Source organism: Oryctolagus cuniculus, chromosome 11 (genome assembly GCF_051225735.1).
Source record: "Oryctolagus cuniculus isolate XC-2025 breed Fujian yellow rabbit chromosome 11, ASM5122573v1, whole genome shotgun sequence".
NCBI lineage: Eukaryota > Metazoa > Chordata > Mammalia > Lagomorpha > Leporidae > Oryctolagus > Oryctolagus cuniculus.
The window spans coordinates 105,203,658-105,222,268 of record NC_142877.1 but is presented as its reverse complement, the minus strand read 5'-3'; the positions used below and the strand labels follow the sequence as shown (position 1 = coordinate 105,222,268).

Genomic DNA, 18,611 nt, shown 5'->3' with positions numbered 1-18,611 from the left:
ATTCATAGCAGGGGTTCGCTTGTGGCACAGTAGGTTAAGGTGGCTCTGCTTCTGATCCAGCTCCTTGCTAACCTCAGTGGTAAAGTAGAAGAGGGCCATGTACTTGGGCCCCTGTACACATGTGGAAGACGCAAATGAAGTTCCTAGACCTGGCTTTTTGCCTTGTGCAGTCTTGGCCATTGCAGTTATTTGGGGAAGTGAAACAGCAGATGAAAGATCTGTCATTCTGCCTTTCAAATAAATCTAATGAGTAACGATGCTATGTATTTTTTAACAGCCAAAAACTGGATACAACTCAAGTCTATCAATAGGAGAATGCAAAAACCAATTGTGACATATTCATATAACTGTAATAAAGGAAGAAAAAATGATTCACACAATATTGCAAATACCAAATATGCTGAGTGAGGGAGGCCTTGTATTGGACTATATATTGCATGACTTCTGAAAGGCCAAAACTAATTCATAGCAGAAAAACTCAGAACAGTGATTACATCAGAGGAGTGGAGTAGGGGACAGATAGAGGATGATGCTGTAAAAGAACTCTGAAAAAGTAAGAATTACCTTTCTGGGGTGATGGCAATTCCTTAAGAAATTTGGGTTATATATGTGTACACAGTATACACATTTGTCAAAATTCAAACGTATAAAAGAAGGCTTTAAAGGGTTCATGAAAAAGTGAAATTTAGAGAAAGTTACAAATGTTATTTTTCAACATGCGCTTAATCAAATTCAAGACCTTTTTGGAAGCAGTGATACAAACCATGTAGTCTCTTCCTAAAGAGATGAGGGTTCTGGGAATTAGCCTTGTGAATGCAGTCTTTGAGTACTGACTGAAGAAAAACAGGTGCTCTTAACAAATTTTTCTTGTAAAGATTATTTATTTGAAAGGCAGAGTTAAAGAATGAGGACAGATCTTCATCTACTGGTTTACTCCCCAGATGGCCACAATGGCAGGGACTGGGCCAGGCCAAATCCAGGAGCTTCTTTTGGGTCTCCCACATGGGCGGCAGGGATCCAAAGACATGGCCATCTTCTACTTTCCCAAGTGCATTATTAGGGAGCTGGAGCAGCTGGGACTCAAACCTGTGCCATCTATGGGACACCAGTACTGCAGGTGGCAACTCAATCTGCCTCACCATAGCAAGGGCCCAAGAATCTTTTTTCCTAGGATTAGTGAACAAAATTAGTTAGGAGCCAAATCAGGACTGTAAAAGAGATGCCTAATGATGTATCACTAAAACTCTCACAAAATGATCCATTTGAAAGTAATGACGGGTATTGTCATGATGGAGAAGAACTCTGTAGTGACTCCTTCCTGATGAATTTCCTGCTAAAGCTTTGGATAACTTTCCAAACACACTCATAAGAAGCAGATGTTATCATTCTGTCCTTCCAGAAACTCAAGCACAAGCCTGTTCCCCTGGACCTCTCATAGTGTCCCATGCCAGAGCAAACTGGAGCCCCAAACCATTGCCTGGCCTCTGTCCATAGGTTGTTGGCAATGAAGTGGGTGCACAGTAGAAAAAACAAAATCAATTGTTGCCATGACCACTGCTCTTGACCATTTTTGTTTTGACCAGACCCAGACCACTTCTACCTCTTGGTAGCCATTGTTTTTTTTTTTTTTTTTTTTTTTTTGAATATAAGAAATGGCACAGGTTTGGTTCCCTGCTGCTCCACTTCTGATCTAACTCCCTGCTAACACATCTGGGAAAGCAGTGGAAGATGGCCCAAGTCCTTGGGTCCCTGCACCCATGTGGGAGACCTGGAAGCTCCTGGCTCTGCATTAGCCCAGCTCAACCATTGCGGCCACTTGGGGAATGAACCAGCTGATGGAAGACCTTTCTGTCCCTCTCTCCAACTCTGCCTTTCAAATCTTTTTTTTTTTTTTTTCAGTTATTTGTAAACTGATTTCCTTAAGGGATTGCCCCATCAACTTTTCATAATAAATGAATTCACTATTCTTTCACCCAAGCTTTATACCTTCATAATAAATTGGATGTTTGTCCCTTCAACTTTAGCAGAACTCATGTTGCTTTAATAGGAGCCCTTCTGAAACTGCTGCCTTATTAATGACTCAAACTATAGCATGCCCAGATATGTCATAAGAAATTAGCACAATTTTATTTTGAAGCAAAAAATTAATCTATGCATACTTTGTATTACATGCATTTCCCATGAACTTCTTGAAGTTCCTTCTGCAAATGATTCATTTTATTCTGTAAACTCAAAAGGAAATTAAACATTAAATTCTATTAATGTTATAAAGTTTTTAATGGAAAGCATACTGATATATGCAATATTTTGAAATGTATTAAGATTAATGGTGGGATAGAAGGATACAAGTAAAATGCTAGTATTAGAAATGAGGTAGAAGAATATGGGCTATTCAGTTAAAAATCTGAGAAGGCACTTTATCTTTTAACAATAGGAGTGAACAATCTTAAATTCTACACTAATAATTAGCCATTAAGAAATTCAAAGTTCTCAGTAAACCAATGAGCAATTGCCTTTTGAGTTAAGGTGAATTTACTAGCATCTCATAGCAAAGATACCTTAATAAAAGGAAAAATCTAATATGAAATGATTTACAAATATAGTGTAGGATTCTTCAGGAAATGAAGATTGCATTTGATATTACTTTTTGCCTTTCCAAGGCTTTTAAACCTCCCAAGCCCATCTGGCAATATTCTTTTCCTCAAATTCCTTTCTACCATTTGGGGACATTTCATATTTAGCATCAATGAAATCCATGCTCCATTGCACATCAGAGTAACCAATTTTTAAAAAGTTATTTAAAAAACTGGAAACTATCTCCATAATTAAATGGTTATGGGAAAACCTCATAATGTTCAAAGGCTATGATAGTTTAAGCAAAATAAAGGAAAACATTAACTAATTTTTCTAAACCATCAAACTATTTTGGATCTGATCCCAATTTTGGGTGAAGATGAGCCAAACCAATTCATACAGTGGAAATTTAAAACAAAGTACATAATGATTAATATTTATCACATTCCCAGAACAGCAGTTATGAGACAAGATCACCATTAACAAGGACTTGTACTTATTAGCACCTCTGAAGCAGGTTTAAGCCCTAGGAAACAAACTAGGGTATAACCAACATTAAAAAATAAGGAAGCTCAGACCAAATAAACAGGGAGGACTTCAGAGTCTTTTGATAAATACATTCAGAAAACATTTGCCTAATAGGATTTAAATATTCCCGAAGAGAATCAGTAACAGTAATTGTGTCCAGCTCTGATACCACATGCTTCAGTGAAGTGGCATGCTACACCATTAAATTCCTGTAACTAAGAAACAAAAGGTGAATATTCCTAGAGCTGCTGGAGAAAGCAAATTGGTCATTAAAGGAAAAAACAAAACACACGCACAAGCTCAGATAGTTTAACAAGACAAAGAATAAACTTGCCCCTTCTACGAAGTTTGTAAACATTAATGTAAAACCCAAAGTCAATATAAGAAAGAGGTAGGGCAGGTGGTTGATACTGAAATGCCACTTAGGATGCCTACATCCTGTATCAGAGTGCCTAAGTTCAAGTCTCATCTCCACTCTGGATTCCAGCATCCTGCCAAGTCTGGGGAGGTAGCTGATGATGAGTTAAGTAATCGGGTCCCTACCACTCATGTGGGAGACCTGGATGAGTTCCTAGCTCATACAGTACAGAGGTGCTCTCTCGTGCACTTCCACTGTTTCTGTGTGTTTCAAATTTTTTCAGTTTTTTTAGAAAGGGAAATTACAGATCAGTCCCAAGATAATGAATGTAATATATACTAAAATTTCCCAAATAAATCCAGTTATTAGATTTCATGAATAAGATTAGAAAAAGCTGTTATTGAATGCTTTTTCTGTATATATGGAGTTGAATTAAGATTCAACAAAAATTGACAAACTAATAGTAATCCAAAAATGGAAGAGAACATGCTGTACTGTACAGGAAGAGTCTATGGGAAATCTACAGGAAACATGCTCAGTGGTAAAATATTAAACATTTTCTGTAAAATAAGCAATATTGCAAAGATGTCATTTCCATTTCCTACTGGTTTTAGCCAGTGTGTATAAAACACACGCACATGTGGAATACAGACAGACTTACAAAAAGCAACAGAAGCCATTATTTACATCAATTGTCTTCATGGGGAATTCCAAAGAATCATCTACTCAGTTTTTTCTGTCATCACTACACATAAACCAATTATATGCACACACCAGCTATAGTATTAGAAAAGGTCATTTTTAAGGATATCACTTAAATTACCAAAAACAGGGAATGTAATTGTAATTCTGTCCACAAAGATATGTAAGATCTTTATGAAGAAAGTTACAAAATGTTATTGAAAGATGAAATACCTAAGCAAATAGAGAAAATTACCATATTGATGCATAACAACATATCTTAAGGGGAACAGCTCCTCTCCAAAACTAACATATTAACCAACACAATCACCTTAAAACCCCATCGCGTTTTCTTACAGTACAAAAGCTGATTTAAAGGTTTATATGGAAAAGAAATGGTCAGGAATAGTCAAGAAACTACTGTGGAGGAAAAACTGGTGGGTGAGGAGAGAGCTGGGAAACTGGACCTACCAGATATTAAAAAATAAGATATGTTAAGATTATAGGTTTGGTGGATTAGAGAGGTCAGAAACAGATCCATCCATTTATGGAAACCCTATATACTACAAAGAGGTAGTACAGACCAGGTGAACTATTCTGTTACAGATTTGTGTTTTCCAGTATCCTATCTTACAAGCTTCTAGATGAATTAAGAATTTAAACATGATATGAAAGTCAAAACATTTAAGCTTTTAAACATATGGAAATACAAGTATGTTAAAAATCCCACTGTTGAAGGATTTCTAAAAAACAATAACCAGTCAACCGACCGAACACCAAAAAGGAAACCTCCTGAAGTGAAATGGACACCACGAGAAATGGTGACTTGATCAGCACAGCCCCGACTGCCAATGGACAACCCAATACACCATCCCTCTCAGTATTTTTTTTGTCTGTTCTACTCAACATGACTGGTCCAATTCTGCAATTATCACACAGTTATTCTCAAGTGCTGAAAATTAACTGAAATGCGATCCCTGCCAAACATAGGAGTGGGAATAAGAGAGGGAAGAGATGCACAACTGGTTTAGTTCTGTGATTATCACACAGTTATTCTTGGGTGTTGAGAATTGACTGAGATGTGATCCCTGTTAAACATAAAAGTGGGAATGGGAGAGGGAAGGGATGTATAGTTTGGGGCATGCTCGGGCTGACTTGCCCCGATTGGTGGAGTTGGAGGCATACTAGGGGATTCCAGTTCAGTCCCATCGGGGTGGCGTGTGCCAATGCCATCTCACTATTCCAGGTGATCAATTTCAGTTCACAATTGATCATGATGAGGGGACTGAGAGTCAGGGGGAGCACGTGAACAAGTCTGGTATCTGCTAACACTAACCGATAGAATAAATAGGGGGGAGAGTGGTCCAACATGGGAGGTGAGATGCTCAGCGGACTCATGGAGTGGCGGATGTCCTGAATGGCACTCTGGCCTCAGAGTCAGCCCTAGGGGCACTCGGATCTGGCTGAAAAGCCCATGAGAGTGTTTCAGGCATGGAAAGCCAAGACACTCTGGCAAAAAGATCTTTGTGAGTGAGATCCCAGTGGAAAGAACAGGTCTTCAAAGAGGGAGGTGCCTTTCTCTGAAGGGAGGAGAGAACCTCCACTTTGACTATGACCTTGTCTAAACAAGGTAAGAGTCGGAGAACTCAAGGGGCTTCCATAGCCTTGGAAACTCATGACTGGTGCATAGGGAGATTACTGCTGCCATAAACAGGAGTGTCAATTTGTAAAGTCAACAACAGGAGTCACTGTGCACTTACTCCTCATGTAGGATCTCTGTCCTTAATGTGCTGTACACTGAGGCTTAATGCTATAACGAGTACTCAAACAGTATATTTCACTTTGTGTTTCTATGGGGGTGCAAACTGTTGAAATCTTTACTTAATGTACACTAAACTGATCTTCTGTTAAAAAAAAAAAAAAGAAAAGAAACTATCAATTCCCAACTTGACTCTCACTGGGATTAAACATGACAATAGGTCTGATCTGATTTCATCATCATTTAAAAAAAAATCATCTATTATTTTTCACTTTATGTTTCTGTGTGGGAACAAACTGTTGAAATCCTTACTTAAGGTATACTAAGCTGATCTTCTGTATACTAAGATAATCGAAAATGAATCTTGATGTGAATGGAAGGGGAGAGGGAGTGGGAAAGGGGAGGGTGGTGGGTGGGAGGGACGGTATGGGGGGGAAAGCCATTGTAACCCATGAGACGTACTTTGGAAATTTATATTCATTAAATAAAAGATAAAAAAAAAAAAAAAAAAACAATAACCACTAAAAAAGCTATTTGGTTTACAAAAGGACACCATGAAGGAGTTGAAGAGTCACAAGCTGAGTAAAAATATTTAAAAGACAATTAACTAAATATAAAATTTTTTTACATAAGAAAAAAGAGAAATGGCTCAAACATATGAAAAACACTCAAACCCTTTGGTAATTAGAGAAATATAAACCAAAAAGACAACAATATACCCAATGGCACAGAGCATGCGGAATTTTCAAACCTTACAGGTGGAATACCAATTGGTTACTGCTATGCTGGAACATTTTAGAATTAGTAAAGCTGAACATAGACATTTCATGACCCAGGAGTCCACACCTAGTAAGATATCTCATGAAAGCTCTTACACGTGTGTACCAGAAGACATATACAGAATGTATTCTTACTCATTGTTTCAGAATTTCTAATTTTGACCCCAATCAAATGCACACAACATACACACATTATTCAAAACTCATGTATGTGCTTCATATTTATGGAGCACATAAACACTAGTTTCATGACCTCTTTTTGTTACTAAATTCATCAATAGACCAGCATCATCCTTTTTAAAATGCAGACAAAATACACCTGAAAGGTCAGTTCTAGATGTAACATGACTGGCTTTTTTATTCACATTGACAAGTATATATACTTTAATCACCAAAGATTATATCAAGTATCTATACAAGAATCTTTTTAAAGTTTATTTCAATTTAATCAGGATTAAAGGGAAACAAAACTTTCATCCTTATCATTGTTGAGTAAAGTAACTTGAGTTTTAATATCTTGCTTAATCAGAAAATACACAGAAGGAAACAATAACAGAGCCTGATGTCCTGTGGTCTTCCTTAATAACAACCCATTTTCAAGAGACTATAATCTACTCAACAGAAAGCATTCTACCTAGGATTTTAATCAGATTCTGAGAATTCACACTCAAATATGCCATTAAACCCAAAACAATGCAGGTATTAGCAGCTATGTAAAAGGTTAGCCTCTGTGATGAGTCATTTCTGAAATCAAAGTGTAAGCACTTGAAGTGTCTTCTATTCAAGCTGAAAAATATATAAAGGTAGGGATTCATTTACCAAGTGGGTTGACTGCAAATTCGACTCTATGCAAACATCAAGCTAGGAATGGCAAAAATGAGCCTCTCTTCCTACGTGTTATTACTAACTTTTGCTTTGTTTTCTCAAGGTATTTTACTTTCGGCTTCCAAGTCCATACGGAATTTAGAAGATGCCATGGTACTTAATACATTTAGGATGGGAAAAGCCTTTCAGAAGGAAGATACCGCAGAAAAATCAGTCATTGCTCCTTCCCTGGAACAATATAAAGATGATGAGACCATTTTCATGAATGAGGAAGAAAACAAAAATTCAAAAGTAAGTAGTAATGGGAATTGTCCTCTGTTTCAATGGAAATTTAAATGACTTCTATAAGTTCTTTGAAAAATAAAATTGATACTTTTATTTTTCAAAGAGAAGTATATGCAAATAGTCCCAATGTGCATTAGGACAACTAATAATTTCATATATACTAGGTTTCTTTCCCAATAAACTTGAATGTAAGGTATTTTTAAGGAGTCAAAAACAGTGCAGAGCATTTGTAAGCAGTAAGAATACTATAAATTGTGATAGCTCCATCTCTAGCAAGACCGCTAAAATACAAATCAACCTTCTTTTTACAGAACACAGGCTCCAAACATAATTTCTTAAATCATGGTCTGCCACTGCATCTGGCTCTAAAGCCTTATCTTGCACTAAAAGGATCAGTAGCCTTTCCAGCTGAGAATGGAGTTCAGAATACTGAATCAACACAAGAAAAGAGAGAAATTGGGGATGAGGAAAACTCTGCTAAATTTCCTATAGGAAGGAGAGATTTTGACAGTGAGTAGTATTTTTAAAACCAAGTTTTATATCAATATCATAAAACTCTTGAGTTTAACTGAACTTGGATCAAATATTATTTCTGCCAAAAACATGAATTAAAAAGCATTCAACTGGTTATTGTAACTTTGATTCATCTGGTACATTCTTTTTCCTGCTAAACAATTTAGACTTTTTTCCTTCAGTGCTCAGGTGTATGCTGGGAAGAGTCTACCGACCATGTTGGCAAGTCTGAAATCTGTTGGTCCACATCATCCTTTCAGAAGAAAACAAAACTGCTTAGTTGCCAGTAGAAAGAGAAGCCCTTAATGTTACCCTAACTTGTGTATTATTTAAATTGCCTGTTTTAAAAGATAGTGTTAAGATATATCAATAACCTAAATGATATGCTTGTTTTGTGCATTAAACTTTGTGAAAATTCTGCATGAACTATGACTTGCTAGTTTTTTTGAGAAATGTCTAACATAGTAACCTTACATACACTTCAGACCAAAATAATAAAGTGGCATGATTTACACCTTAATCTCTAAAAATTCAGTATTTTTGGTTAATGGTTTTATATAAACATAAATTTAAGCACATTAAAAACAAAATCAGAGTCTGAAAAATTGAGTTAACTTTGTTTGGCCAGCAATCAATTTGTCCTTGGCAGTACACTTGCCTTTTGGTACTTTGCCTAGTTTGCCATCTAATCTATTCTGTGAATTGTTTGGTATCCTAGCTATCTTTATGCTTTTATGTTGAGATGGTTCATTTCCATTTTCATAGAGAATGTTTTCACCATCCAAATCCACCTGTTTCCTTTTTGAGCTTTTATTTCTTGTCTGACTACTTGATTTTCTTGACACTTTTTCACTTGTACGTCTGTCCAGATGAACACTTTCAAAACTTGTTCCAACTGTTGATCTTCCAACAGATGAATTTACACCCCCTGTTATGCAAGATGAAAAGGGGAAAGATTATATAATTATTGCTCATGAGAATTTTTAAATACTTTAAAAATGATTAAAGAATCTTAATCGTGATTTATAATAAAATTACAAGTTAACAAATAGAGCTACATGATTCACATTTGTTTTCATTTCTTTTTAAGCTACAAATGATTCCCTACATACATTTAAACTCTGTCCTATTCTCCATAAGTTATATGTAGACTTGACTTCTAAATAAAACCAGACCTTGAAAAATAAACCTTTACACTTCATAGTACTTTGAGAGGTAATCCAGTTTTACTTAATTACTCAAATCAGATCAATTACCAGAGAGGTCGTTTTCCATGTTAAGAACACACAAAGGTTTTGATGCTGAAGTAATATTCCATTTATCCTTGCTTATCAGAAAGTCATCCTTATAGGTACAAGCAAACTGGGATCTAATCAAGGATTGCTTCATCTGGTAACAGAAAAAAATTTATTTTAATCTAGATACATACCCATTAGTAATCAAGGTATCAAAAAAATTTCTCTTACAAATACCACTATTCACTAGGAACATTTAACATTGTTGCATATTTTGCAAAGTTTCATCATTTCAGCTAGCATCTTAGTTCTGTACAGCTTTATGTATACTTGATTGACTTTTTGAAACTGTTTACAAGAACAATTTTAGACTCGTCAGAGGCTCTTGCTATACATTCTCATGTGTGGGCTGCTTTGCAGAGTGAGTTTATTATGTCAAGTAATAATACCCATGATAAAGAACTTATTTTCTGTGATGTTTAAAGAATGCAGAGTACAACTATTATGGGGAAAAAACATATTAAATTCAGAAAATTAAACCGGAAAAGGAAGATATGCTAAGATGAAAACGAAAAGTCAAAACTTTAAGATGAGAAAATGCTAAAGGTGTTATTTAGTTAAAACTTGAATTTTTAGGAAAACAATTCAAATATACCATTATAGGATGGTCTGACCAAGTGATTTAATGGTCAAAAACTCAAAATATACTCTTGTATCTATTTCAAACACCATACATGGGACTTTTTACATATTAAATAGGAGAAAATGAAATCAAGTTAAATTCTCAACCATTGAAAAGGATGCCAAAAGTAGATTTCGGAATGTATTCTGCAAACATAAAACCAGTGAGCTGTTTTAGGAGTAGAAATTTCAGAACAAGGGTACCTACACAGATGATGCAAATTTCCACAATTACAGCTGATGCCTAATGGTATCCAGTTCGATTTCTCTAAATGATTAGAAGTCTCCTCAAATTCTTAAGTTTGATGTCCAATTCAATGAATTAACACTTCAGAATATAACATTTTGCTGAATGTTGCTTACCGAATAGTTACTGATAAACTCATGAAATCTAAAAGAACATGGCTTTGTTATTCAGTTATTGTATATTATATGATCAGAAAGATCAGTGCATTAATGTGAAATTTACTGCCCAAGGTTTAGAACAAATTAGAATAGTCCCCTCTACAGTTGCTTCATAAAAGCAGTTTCCTTAGGATAATTTTCTATCTGATTAATGGGGTCTGAGAATATTTCCCAGATCATTAAAAATTATGCTTTATGGGCCTGAATGAAAAATTAGACAACTGGAGTTATCTTCCATTCAAGCATAAAAGTGCACAAAATTGGAAAAGAGGTGAAAATGTAAAGATCTAAAGGCTATTACTCTCAAAATAGGTGAAATAAAGTAGGTTGCCAATCATAAACAGGTTTGCATCTCAGTACCTTCATCAATTCTCAAGAATGCAACTCTTTTACAAAGGGCATATTATGGTAGAAACTATCTGAAAACTGATGTTAAGTGGCTCTTGCTGGACTTTATCCTTTTTTTTTTTTTTTTTGACAGGCAGAGTGGACAGTGAGAGACAGGGAGAAAGGTCTTCCTTTGCCGTTGGTTCATCCTCCAATGGCTGCTGCGGCTGGCGTACCGCGCTGGTCCGAAGGCAGGAGCCAGGTACTACTTCTGGTCTCCCATGGGGTGCAGGGCCCAAGCACTTAGGTCATCCTCCACTGCCTTCCCAGGCCACAGCAGAGAGCTGGCTTGGAAGAGGGGCAACCAGGACAGAATCTGGCACCCCAACTGGGTCTAGAACCCGAACCCGGGGTGCTGGCGCCGCAGGTGGAAGATTAGCCTATTGAGCCGCGGTGCCGGCCTATTAACATAGAATTAAAGCAATGTATAAAGCTACTAAAATTTTCTTAGTAAAATCTACATTAAATCACACCATAAATACATTACAATCCATCAAATTTTACTTGCATCAGCAAAACCAATACTAACCATTAACACTATCTTTTCATACGTTTATTAAATTCCACCTGAGTTATTGTTTATAAGCCATATGTTTATAATTGCCTATAAAGAGTTTGGTAAGGCCATTAAGGTGAAGAGATGCTAAGGGGCTGTCTTGGGTCACTCCCTTAGTACTCAAATAGTCTTAGCATCTACAGGTGTCTTGGAAGGTCTGACCCCCCCACAATAAGATCTTTATCAGCATTATCCATAAAATGCTCTAAGTAAAAATATAAGTATAGTAATTAAGAAAGACGGCTTATGTTTGCTCAATGTCGCATTAAGCATGAAGAAAAAATCTTTAGGAAGCTTCGCAATTTTTATCTTTTTAAATGTACAATTTAAGTAAAAACCTTTGCTACTTAAACAGTTAACAAAACAAGTGACTTCTTTCTCTTTTAAGGAAGGCCTCACTGCAGAGAAATTCCAGAGACCTTAGTAACCACAGGACAATTTCAGAAAATTCGAGTTAGTAGGCAACGTTTTAAAAATTTTTGTATGTTTGTTAGAGAAACAGAGATAATGAGAGACAGTTCTCATTCACTGGTTCACTCCCCACGTGCCCTCAGCAGCAAGGGCTGGGCCAGGATAGACCAGGTCTGAAACAGAGCAAGGAACTCAATCCAGGTGGCAGCAACACAATCACTTGAGCCATAACCTGATGTCTTCCAGGGTGTACGTTAGCAGGAAATTAGAATTGGGAGTGAAGCCAGAAATATGCACCCCAAGTCAATAGATTCCTAAAATACTGAGAACAGGTTTAAATGTGAAAATATAATAACCACTTTATTTACCATAAAAATTATATCAAAACATGAGAAAGATAATTCTGTGGTGATCTTAGAATACTTATGTCCAAAAGAAATAACTAAGAGTAGCTAAATATTGAAGAATATTGAAGAGTTTTTTCTTTTATTAAAAGATTATGTGTGTTCTTTCATCTGCAAAAATAATTTTTTTCAAATCAGTTACCACTTATTAAGTTCCAACTATGTGATAGGCACACAGTATATTGAAGAGATTACGACAATGGCTTCCATAATCACAAAGACATACTACTAATAAAAGCTGCTATTGACACACGCTGGAAGGGATAACAAATTAGGTAACAGAATCAAGATGAAAAGATTTCAGAAGGCTAGATCCATAAGCAAAAAGTAAGATGAAAATGGATGGGGATAAACAAAGTCCTGTATTTAAGTTAAATATCAATTACAGATATACAGGATGAGGAGAATCTGACTAAAAAACATATGAAAAAGACCTAGAGATTTTAGTGGATGATGAATGTCACTGGTGCCTACAATGTGACATCCAGCCAAGAAGGCAGCACAAAAAGAAAAAAATGATCTGATGGGAAAAGCGACAAATTTGCAGTCAAAATACCTGGCTTCTAATATTGGCTCTATTACTTATAAACTACATACAATCTTAGATAAACCACTAAGCCTGTCAATTATCCACACATAAGTGGGAATAATATTTACCTCACCAAATTTTTAGAAATGTGCATATTAAAATATTGAAGTCATATAAACTCGAGAGCTATGTATATCTATAGTTAATATTGTAGTCACACATATGAAGAGGATATTCTTATAAGATGTTGGATTAGATCTTTCAGGAGCAGGCCAATTCTAAAATGATTCTAAAGACAAGTCAAAAGGTAAACTTATGATCAGCTTCTTCACTTTAATTACTAAACAATGTAGGCTACCTGGACTTATATTCATAACTTAAAAGATTGCTTTGCCTTTGTTCATAAAAGTTGAATTTCTCTGCACAAGATTAGTGGCTACATAGAATTGAGATTACTTCCTGTTGCAAATCTTCCAAATCTCTCTGTGTATTTGATTTGGAATCACAAATAAGCAAAACAATTCCCTCTTGAAAGTGCTTTTGAAGTACTAAACAAGTAAGAATAATGTCCAGATTCAGACGTGGCTGTTAAAATCATTTTATGTTCAAGTCACATGAGAGAAATGGATTGAAAGTTTTCCTTTGTAGAATGCTTGCCCCCCTTTGGAAAGATTTCTATCCACAGTAAAATTGCAATGAACTTCAAATTTGCCAAGAATTGGAAAAGTCTTTTTGCCACAAGTTCTTTTTAAATTGAAATTATTAGTAGGTTCCCAGTTTGAGGAAAATAGTGCTTCACATAGGAAAGCCTGACTCCAGTTAAATTAAGATGAATGAGTCAAAACACTGAAAACTCAGAGACATCCTAAGAGTTGTACTATTAAGAAAACTAAAGTTCTAAGCCCCCTTTATACTATTAAATATATAAACAAGTTTGAAAAATTATTTTCAAAATATCCATTAATTATGTAACCCCAGTTAAGTTTTCTAAACATATCTGTCTACTCTTACATTATCACACTTTCAAAAATGATAAATGATGGATTCTAGAACTGAACAAGGATTGAGAAGAGGGATATAGAATGGCCAGTATAGCAAACACCTGTCACTCAGTAGGTACTCAATAAATCCCAACTCCATTATTTTTCCATTTGAATGAAAAACATTGCTCATATCCTTAAAATCTTTGCTTAACATCACCTTCTCAAAGAGACCTCTAATTATCATTGTATCTAAAATCAAAACACACTTAAAGGAATATAGTCTCTTTAACCCCTTTCCAGTTCTATTTTACTTCATAGCATTGATAGTCTTGTAATACACCTTATCACTTACTTGTTTATTACCTGCTTCAATTAAAATATAAACTCCACAAACAGTAAAACCCTAAGTTTGGCAATTGGTGGCTTGTTCTGATCCTACTATGCTATCTCCCACCCCACCCCCCTACAAACACCCCACACATGCACACGCACACACACAGGGCACAGTCATGCCCACCAGACAAATATGACTCCCCCTTTTAGATCCTGCTCCAGCTTCCTGGGAACCTAGGACACTGGCCTTTAGCTCCAGGCTCAAAGGCTGACTGTCCTAAAGCAAGAATGAAGGGGAGTGGAGTATATACACTTCCTAATGGGCTGAAGAGAGTTTGGAGGAGACCAGGAAGTTCCATTGACATTCTTGCATCTTGGCTGCACAAAATATTAGGGGAAGCCTTGTCCATTGCAACAGGGAAAGCTGTTTCTTTGTCCAGATATATCTCCAGTGCCTAGGACAGAGCCATGCTTTAGGAAGGAAGAGAGGGAAGGAGGGAGGGAGGGAGGGAAGGAGGAAAGCTCTAATAGATTATAACAAGTATATGCAAGCAGAAGCTAGATGGGCACAGAAAGCCAGTCTAAGCAAAAGCTGGGAGGTAGAAAATTATCTACAGAACAGACCAGACTCTGCTTTCCTTAACACAGTGTAGAGTAACCACATGATAACACATCACACCTCGCATTAGTTCTCCCACTTCCAGGTATGTCCTCCCAGGGTTTCAACTGACAGCCCTGTGGGAATCTCAATCACCCGTGGCCTGAAAATCTAGAATATTCACCCTCTGTTTTCCGGGTTTTTCACAGTGTCTCTTTTGCCTCCTACCACACTTCATTTCCAAATGAGAGGCCAGCCATGAATCTAAGTTTGGTCCTACTGTTCAAGCACAGCCTTGTCTTAAAATTCCAAGGATAGGCCGGCGCCGCGGCTCACTAGGCTAATCCTCCGCCTAGCGGCGCCGACACACCGGGTTCTAGTCCCGGTCGGGGCACCGGATTCTGTCCCGGTTGCCCCTCTTCCAGGCCAGCCCTCTGCTGTGGCCAGGGAGTGCAGTGGAGGATGGCCCAGGTGCTTGGGCCCTGCACCCCATGGGAGACCAGGAAAAGCACCTGGCTCCTGGCTCCTGCCACCGGATCAGCGCGGTGCGCCGGCTGCAGCGCGCTGGCCGCGGCGGCCATTGGAGGGTGAACCAACGGCAAAGGAAGACCTTTCTCTCTGTCTCTCTCTCTCTCACTGTCCACTCTGCCTGTCCAAAAATAAAAAATAAAAAAAATAAAAAAAAATAAAATTCCAAGGATAATGGGTGATTTTAGCGTACCAGACTGAAGCTCCCTATCTCCACACAGCTACAAACTTCAGCATTTGTGTTGTAGGTTAAAATAACTGTGTTTAAGGCTCCTGAACTTTCAAAATTCTTTACAGCCTCTCAAGATACCCAAGAGCTATATTGGTTTCTGTCTCCCTCAGGAGAGTTCCTTTATAGGAGTCAACACCAATGGCAAGAAAACAGTTGACAAGAGACTGTGCACTCCAGAGGACTTCTTTCTCTCCTTAGTTAACTTCTTTGCTTAAACAGCAATCTAGCGCCTTTAACATATACTTCTCCCATCTATCTGCCTTTTATTTTGTTATTGTAGCAGAAACGGCACTCTGCCATGGCATACTGCATCCTAGAAACTGAAGCCTCCAGATTTGTGAGTGACTGCTTGATTCTGTTCCCTCCCTGTCTGACAGCAACTTTTCTCCTTGGAGTTACAGTTGAAGGTTGCCTATTTTCTGCTATGCTTCATTTTTCTGCAGCCCAAGGAACGGTGTAGAGAAAAGTTAGTCTGGAAAAATGTCTCATTAAGCAGTCTCTTAGAAGAGTTCCCTATGTATCACACATAAGAAGTTTCTTCCATCTAGTTAGGTAGGCACTGTAACTCATTCATTCAAATGGCAGGTTTGGATAATTTCCCTAATTCATTCTGTAGCACTAGCGCCTTTACTTGTCTCAGCATATAGTGCCGGAGTTCCCTGTCCACATTTCTCTCCAGTTGCCACTTCCAGCATTTCTCTGACACGTAAGGGTAAAAACAACAAGAATACATAGCCCGTTGGCTTCTCAGTTACCTGGGGACTAGGGCTAATCATGCTGTGCAGCTTGATGCTCTGAAATATTATTTCTTTCCTTGGCCATCACTTGTGAAGTTCATTATATCTGATTATAATAATTGCTTGCTTTGGTGATTAATTTTGTCAATTTTTATTTGAATTCAGTTCACATATTAGGGAAGGCAAATTTTATGAGTAAAACTCAGTCTCCCATTTTAATGTAACTGTATTCAAAGTTTTTTTTTAACACTTTAGGGGTTAAATTTTGGTTTCTAACCTAAGAATTTTCAAACACCAGGAGCACAGAACTGCCTGTCGGCTTATGAAGGTAACGGAGGTCTAGTTGCTCACACTAAATCTCAATTTTCACTGTCTAAAGTGCTCCATTTTTTAAAGATCCGGTATTTTCCTAATCAGCTCACTTAAGTTATTAAGTGAATAAATTATGATTCTGACAAGCAATTACAGCAAAGAATAAGGAAAAGACCCGTATGTATATGACTGTTTAGTTGTACTGATATGCAAAATACTAATAAACCAAGCTGGAAGGGACAAAACTATCAATTTACAGAGATTTCAGGAGGTTAAGGATAGAAGAACCTTTTAATGAAAATTTAAGGGCACTTTAAATAAATTACTAAAAGTGCTCTGAAAGTGGATATATGGAATGGAGAAAGAATATCCTCCAAAGGTTCCTTCAAAGGGAATTAATTTAGCCATATTAAAATAACTATGAAAGCTCAGGAAGAAATCTCTAATTTCCTTCAAAGGGGAGTTAATTTAACCATCATAAATGAGTTTCCTAATAAACTATAGTAGGAAATAAAAGTTGAGGACCTAAAATAAGGATGCTAATGAACAATTTCCAAAGTGGTTTCCTAGAACTTGGGATTTGAGGAGCATTATCTGTTTATGAATGAGGAAACTAAGAAGAGTTAAGTGTGCCCATATAATAGACAGGGATATTTCACAACTGAGTACACCAAAATTCTCAGATGTCTAATATTTTCTATCTTTGAGATACTCATTCCAAGACAATATTCTAAACATATATCATCTATTCTTTGAATTACTTAAAAAAAAAAAAAAACAGTATTCTAAAAGAGTAAAAGTAACAGGGCAATGAGGTAGTAAGTTGCTAAACTACTTTTCCATAGGGGATTTGGTAATAAATTTTAGCAATATTTTCTATTATTCCCACAAGTACTCTACCTGGCAATGGTTCAGTTGTATACCTGGCTAAACTAAATTTTCACAGAGTATTGTAAAACATAAACACCAACTCTTTCCTTTCTCTATTGCCATTTAGTTGCACAACTGTATAAACTAAGCCAGTCCAACTGCTAAGTAACAGAAGCAATGTAATTATAATCTCACTAGTATTTAACCAGTTTTACAGACTGGCATAAAATATTTCATGGTAATTATAACAGCTGGGATAAAGCACTTACTTAGAATTTTGATTTCCAGACTTATAAATGAGATTAGATTAGATGATTTCTAATATCACCCAAAACTTTCTAAATGTGTATAAAGCTTATAGTAATTAGTTGACCCATAACAATTTCTAGAAAGACTTTTCATCCTTCAGATAGCTTTTTTCATTTTTATTTACTTAGTTGTAAGAAATATACCAATGATCTTTAAATCAAAATATTAAAATTTGTTGGTATCAACTGAAGGAAAACCAAAGGGCTTATATGTCACATTTCTGCTTCCACCCAACTCCAAAGGACAGATGCTTTCTAAAAAATTTTATGCCTTGAATATAAGTACATATACGATTAACACAGAGATGACAAACTTTTTTTTTTTTTTTTTTTTTTTTTTTTTTTTTTTTTTTTTGACAGGCAGAGTGGACAGTGAGAGAGAGAGACAGAGAGAGAAAGGTCTTCCTTTTGCCGTTGGTTCACCCTCCAATGGCCGCCGCTGCAGCCGGCGCACCGCGCTGATCCTGGCAGGAGCCAGGAGCCAGGTGCTTTTCCTGGTCTCCCATGGGGTGCAGGGCCCAAGCACCTGGGCCATCCTCCACTGCACTCCCTGGCCATAGCAGAGAGCTGGCCTGGAAGAGGGGCGACCGGGACAGAATCCGGCGCCCCAACCGGGACTAGAACCCGGTGTGCCGGCGCCGCAAGGTGGAGGATTAGCCTATTGAGCCACGGCGCCGGCTAGATGACAAACTTTAGTCACCAAAATGATGTATAAAACTCAGTGATGTAATCTACATGCATTACTAACAAGTTCTAGTAACCAATATAGAGAAAACAGTTAATAAATAAATGATTTCTGA

General features: G+C 37.0%; 2 protein-coding genes and 1 pseudogene across 5 annotated transcripts in view; 2 read left to right on the top strand and 1 right to left on the bottom strand.

Annotated features, from left to right (window-relative positions):
- Positions 1 to 1,395: 1,395 nt before the first annotated feature.
- On the top strand, positions 1,396 to 1,523 carry LOC127491229 (small nucleolar RNA SNORA42/SNORA80 family; annotated as a pseudogene).
- Positions 1,524 to 7,013: 5,490 nt separating this feature from the next.
- The window catches only part of PARPBP (PARP1 binding protein), an 88,949-nt gene continuing 77,351 nt past the window's right edge, over positions 7,014 to 18,611 (bottom strand). For 3 of the 4 annotated variants that reach the window (XM_008256982.5, XM_002711227.6, XM_051845816.3), the window contains 2 exons: positions 9,559 to 9,691; positions 7,014 to 9,230 (listed from right to left, as the gene is read on the bottom strand). In XM_008256982.5, the coding sequence (XP_008255204.3) occupies positions 8,893 to 9,230; positions 9,559 to 9,691 (471 nt within the window). In that variant the 3' untranslated portion in view covers positions 7,014 to 8,892. The remainder of the gene's footprint in view (positions 9,231 to 9,558; positions 9,692 to 18,611) is intronic. The other variant, XM_089308887.1, reaches the window with a different exon arrangement.
- On the top strand, positions 7,547 to 8,622 carry PMCH (pro-melanin concentrating hormone). The gene is made up of 3 exons (XM_002711228.6): positions 7,547 to 7,795; positions 8,101 to 8,299; positions 8,485 to 8,622. The coding sequence occupies exons 1-3, from the start codon at positions 7,547 to 7,549 to the stop codon at positions 8,532 to 8,534; spliced, it is 498 nt and encodes a 165-aa protein (XP_002711274.1). The 3' UTR covers positions 8,535 to 8,622.